This window comes from Etheostoma cragini, chromosome 18 (assembly GCF_013103735.1).
Source record: "Etheostoma cragini isolate CJK2018 chromosome 18, CSU_Ecrag_1.0, whole genome shotgun sequence".
In the NCBI taxonomy this organism is placed as follows: Eukaryota; Metazoa; Chordata; class Actinopteri; order Perciformes; family Percidae; genus Etheostoma; species Etheostoma cragini.
The window spans coordinates 18,927,244-18,932,051 of NC_048424.1; the positions used below are offsets into that span (position 1 = coordinate 18,927,244).

The 4,808-nt window shown below is 41.1% G+C and overlaps 1 protein-coding gene across 8 annotated transcripts in view; it reads right to left on the reverse strand.

Moving 5' to 3' along the window:
* The window catches only part of cdc42bpab (CDC42 binding protein kinase alpha (DMPK-like) b), an 82,363-nt gene that overhangs the window by 28,447 nt on the left and 49,108 nt on the right, over positions 1-4,808 (reverse strand). For all 8 annotated transcript variants that reach the window (XM_034900691.1, XM_034900697.1, XM_034900693.1 and 5 more), the window contains exon 6: positions 789-882. In XM_034900691.1, the coding sequence (XP_034756582.1) occupies positions 789-882 (94 nt within the window). The remainder of the gene's footprint in view (positions 1-788; positions 883-4,808) is intronic.

Below are 4,808 nucleotides of genomic sequence, written 5' to 3' on the forward strand. Positions count from 1 at the left end.
CAAATCTTAACTTGTGAAGTAACTAGTAACTGAAGCTGTCAGATGAATGTAGCGGACTAAAAAGTACATTATTTCTGTTGTCAATGCAGGTAACGATGCGGAGTTACAGGCTGAATAACACCAGCAACATCAACAAACAACCAACAAAGAGCATATTGAACTTTCAGACCCCTGCTACAGAATAAATGCCCGGCTCTGCACAGTTCTTTGGAGCTCTATTTTACCATTTTGAGAATGCACATTCACGCTGACGTCGGAAATAAGCGCCAAACGTTCCACAGTGGAAGATAAAAAGCAGATGTTGGAATTCGGATCAATCACATGTTGTCATCATCTCTCTTTATTATTTAGGAAGTTGCTTTAATAGAGATAAAACCAAAGACATTCACTCTTATCACAAGTGAAAGCTCCATTATGGGCTTTTTAGTCTAAAACAATGTGCCAAGAGGTGTCCGACAAGCCCTGACTTTATTTGTTCAAATGGTAATATAAGCTCTTCAACTATATTAACATTGGAGGAACATATTCAGGCACTTCTTTGATCATATATTTCATCCTGTCATTTTAATGTTATGTAACACCTGGGGGAAACATTTTTTTTTTTCTTCTTTTTTTTTTTTTACGTTGGAAGAATTAATTCTAAATCATACAGTGCAAGCACATCCAAGCAGCTGAACCACACACTCCTCCTGGGAGACCCCTGAGAGTTGACAAGGAGGTCAGTAAAGCTCTGGTATGTTTGCTTTGGACCGGAGGAGGCATCAGCAGCAGTGTGGTAAAAAACCTACCGTCCCATCCTCCATCAGTTTGAGGCAGGAGCCGAAGTCAGCCAGGCGGATGTGGCCGTTCATGTCCAACAGAATGTTGTCGGGCTTAATGTCCCTGGAAGAAGACAGAGAGAAAAGACAAAGGTGGAGGGGGGAGAAGGAAAAGACAAATTAAAGTGATTCCTCAGAGTAGAATGAAGATGAAGAAAACAGTCTTCCAAACAAAACACACCTATACAGTAGGGCATTCAAAACCGACACAGGAGTCTGATCCCATATTTTGGCATCAGTTACTGTCAGATTAAAATTACATAACCTGGGGAAATTGAACTGTATTAACTTGCTTGTAAAGCTTTTGTGCAATACTTCAGATATCTGTATGATTCAATTAAGTGTAATTTCCTTGTGCCCCCTTTTTCAGCAGCGTGACAACTCTAAATTGACCGAAGGAAAGAATAAACACTGGAAATAGTTGAGTTGTGGGAATTAGCTGTGCAGAAAGTTTGTTGTGTGTGTGTGTGTCTGAGACACACAGCTTTTACAACACACACAAGCATGTACTCTGTTTAAGGAAATATGCAACACACAAACACACTCCCACTCACACAAAAAAGCCCCTGTGTCCTAAGCGTGCACACTCACCCTGTTCACAACACATTGACAGATGTGTACGCGGTGACCACCATAGACCACTCAACTTCTCAACCTGCATCTGTTCTGCATTAATACCGCTGTAATGATCATATGTTTATAATGTACTGCATATACACGCACACACGCACAGTTTTTAAGAGAGGAACTGGATCATCAGATGGCTGGAGGACATCATACTACAGTAGTAGTAGTAATGTAGCGACATTTGGCTGGTGCCCAGTAAGGTAGCAACAACCTACGACTTTCCTTATCAACTTATTGTTATTTTTTCCCAACCCACAGTCCAGCAACTAAACATATTCAGTAAACTTTCACATAGACAATAATGCAATTACGGTTTTAAAAAAAAAAAAAAGAATGACTGAAAACACGTAATCTACTATTAAAATAGCTGCTGATCCTTTTATTGGCTAAATAATTAACTGATCATTGCAGCTCTAGTGGCCGGTGTCCTACAACCTCTTTATGGGAACATTTTCAAAATTGATGTTTTCAATTAAACTTAAATGTTATAGTTTGGCATTATTTGCAACTTTATAAACCCATTTGTCTTCTTACTGTAAGTTACTAAAGCGATAGTATCTTTGACTTCCACAAAGTCATAGATATGTCTCCTAATGGGAATGTATCCTAAAGGGTATAAGGTGCAGGATTCTGTGTTATGTTTAACAGGTGGTTTGTTTCAGCTGCTGGTGCAATCGTCTTGCATGACAGTCTGTGTTCTAAGTGTGCTAATGTAGATCTCTGGCCTGGTGTCCATGGTGGGCAATTCTCAGCTTGAGTAATTTTTGAGTAAATAAAAAAAGGTCCTTCGGTTTCATCAGTGACCTTCTAGTGTCAGTGTTGAAAACCGTGATGATATTTGTGTGTATTTGGGGGAAATCCACATTATAATAATTGTAAAAACATACTAAATAAGAACAATGATTGCTGGCTTGGACTGGTATGAGACAGATATGTCACTGTATGCATCATGGCTAAATATAGGCACTGTCCTCGCTTGTGCATTTCACCAGGCCCTCCCCCATCCCCCCCGAGGGAAGACCCTGCCCAGTCCCGGCGTCTGAGGCCCTTTTATCAACACATTAAACCCCGACATGGCTCAATACACATGGTATGGAGGGCACAGACTAACTCATTATAGAGCAGTGTCAAAAGCACACATACACACAGAACATGCAGTTACACACAAATGATAATGAACACACTTGATTTCCCAGGTTACAGAACTGAGCAGGTGCTATTTCTGTTAATAATAATAATAATAAATCCCATGTTACATCATTAGTTGCTGTTGGGGATGACAAGAATTGCCTCTTTCTTCTAGCCTTGCTGGTGACAATGGCTCTGACTTAACTGTTCACACTGTCAAAAACAACTCTGAGACAAATGATTAAGATTTCTCATGCAATGTCTCTACACCGCTTTGCTGTATCTGAACCTTGAGCTCAACTTTACCGACTCCACACCTAGACATGATGGAAGGCTTGAGCATGAGGACACACACTTGGGCATAATCACTGGAAATAAGTGTGCAGCTTTTGGCTTGCAATTATATAATGTTATGAACAGAAAACTTCATAACCACCTTTAGAAGAGCTGTCAATTTAATTAAATGTGAGCAATAACTTAAAGGTGTGAAGGTGGTGACCACTAGGAGCATATGCAGCAATGTTCTTATGAGTGGGTCTCTTGTTCTTTTGTTCTTGTGCACAAATATGCAGGAGTGTTGCGGTACAAATGGCTGCCAATGGTTTTACAACATTCCTTTAACCTTCAGGTGCCAGGTATGTGCCAAGAAACACGACAATACAGCAGTAAAGTCAGTGAAGAAGAAGACTGCCAGAAGGTAAGAATGAATGTAGCGCTGCAGGTTTCCACATTTTCAATAAATCTGCTTTGCAGATGTTTTATGAGGAAGGAAATGTATTTGACACATTTAACACAAGGATACACACTAGGCACGTAACGGTAATACATTTCCGCACCATCTTGACAGCAGTGTTACTGTTTACAATGGACATTTTACAAGAAAAGATATTCCTCAACCGTATCTGTAGACCTCTTACTTTGACCTCTGGCCTCTCTTTTTACGGCAGAGCCGCGATCCGGCTGTGTGGCCGCCGGAGCTGACTGCAGAACGATATCGCTACCTTCCAAGTTTAAAGATTGCCTCATTAACGTTATTAAAGGTTCTCGCTTTTACACCAAATCCTGCCATGTTTCTTGTCACTTATAATTCTAATTACTTAAAGTTGGCGTAGGTAGGATTGCTAAGATCCAGGACTTAGCCAAATTATTTTTAACATAGACAACTTCTGAGTCCCTCCCCCCCCTTTAGCTAAAGTCCAAAGCCGTCTCCTTACTCCTAATTTCCACCGGTTGCAGAACGTCTGCGGATCGTCTCCGTGCTCCGCCGTCCGTCAACACCCACCAGGTCCGGATTTGTTGCGGAACGGCTGCGTGACAGCTGTAGTCATGAGGACCCACCTGATCTCGCAAATCCATGTAGAATAGAACCTACAAAAACAGTTTGCTTCCATCCAGAGGAGTAGAGGGGAAACAACTCTGTGCTGTGTTTTCAAGATGTAGTGCGGGGAGATATGATCCACCCTGAGCACGGTCTATTTTTTTGGGGAAATTAACCAGATGTTTTATTTTGTTTCTGTGCTCGAGTTCCAAGTCATTTTCTGGTGTTAAATGTACTTATTTATTAGAAGTAAATGTAACTAAAAACTTTGATTCTGAACTTTATTGTGGCTTCCTCATGATAAAGCATAATATTCAAGGTTTGCACATTTTTCTCTAACATTAAATTATTTATTTAATGGGGGGCATTTTTCGGCCTTTCTTTTTGACCGGACAGATGAAGACATGAAAGGGGAGAGAGAGGGGGGGAGTGACACTCAGCAAAGGGCAACAGAGTAGAACCCGGGCCCGCTGCGTCGAGGAGCAAACTTCTATATATGGTCGCCCACTCCACCAACTGAGCCATCTGGGCGCCAAACAACAACATTTTCATTTTTTGTGTGATAAAGAATCTTTCTCTCCAACGTGCAAACTCATTTCTTGCAAATAAAGAGTAAGGGAGATGCTTAGGGGTAAGGTAATGGAGGAAAAGTTTCCAGAAATATGAATCAAGTATTTGTACTTTGTTACAAACACACTGGTGGATATTATATTTAACTTTTTGTACGACACACACACACACACACACACAGACACATAGACACACACACACACACACACACACACACACACACACACACACAGACAGACACACACGTGCTTCAATGCTGGAAGGCCTTAATCTGCTCCAGAGACTTCTGGTCTGCCAAAAAGCAGACAGCATGAGTTGACCCTTGCAGGTCCATCTCCAGGGATAAG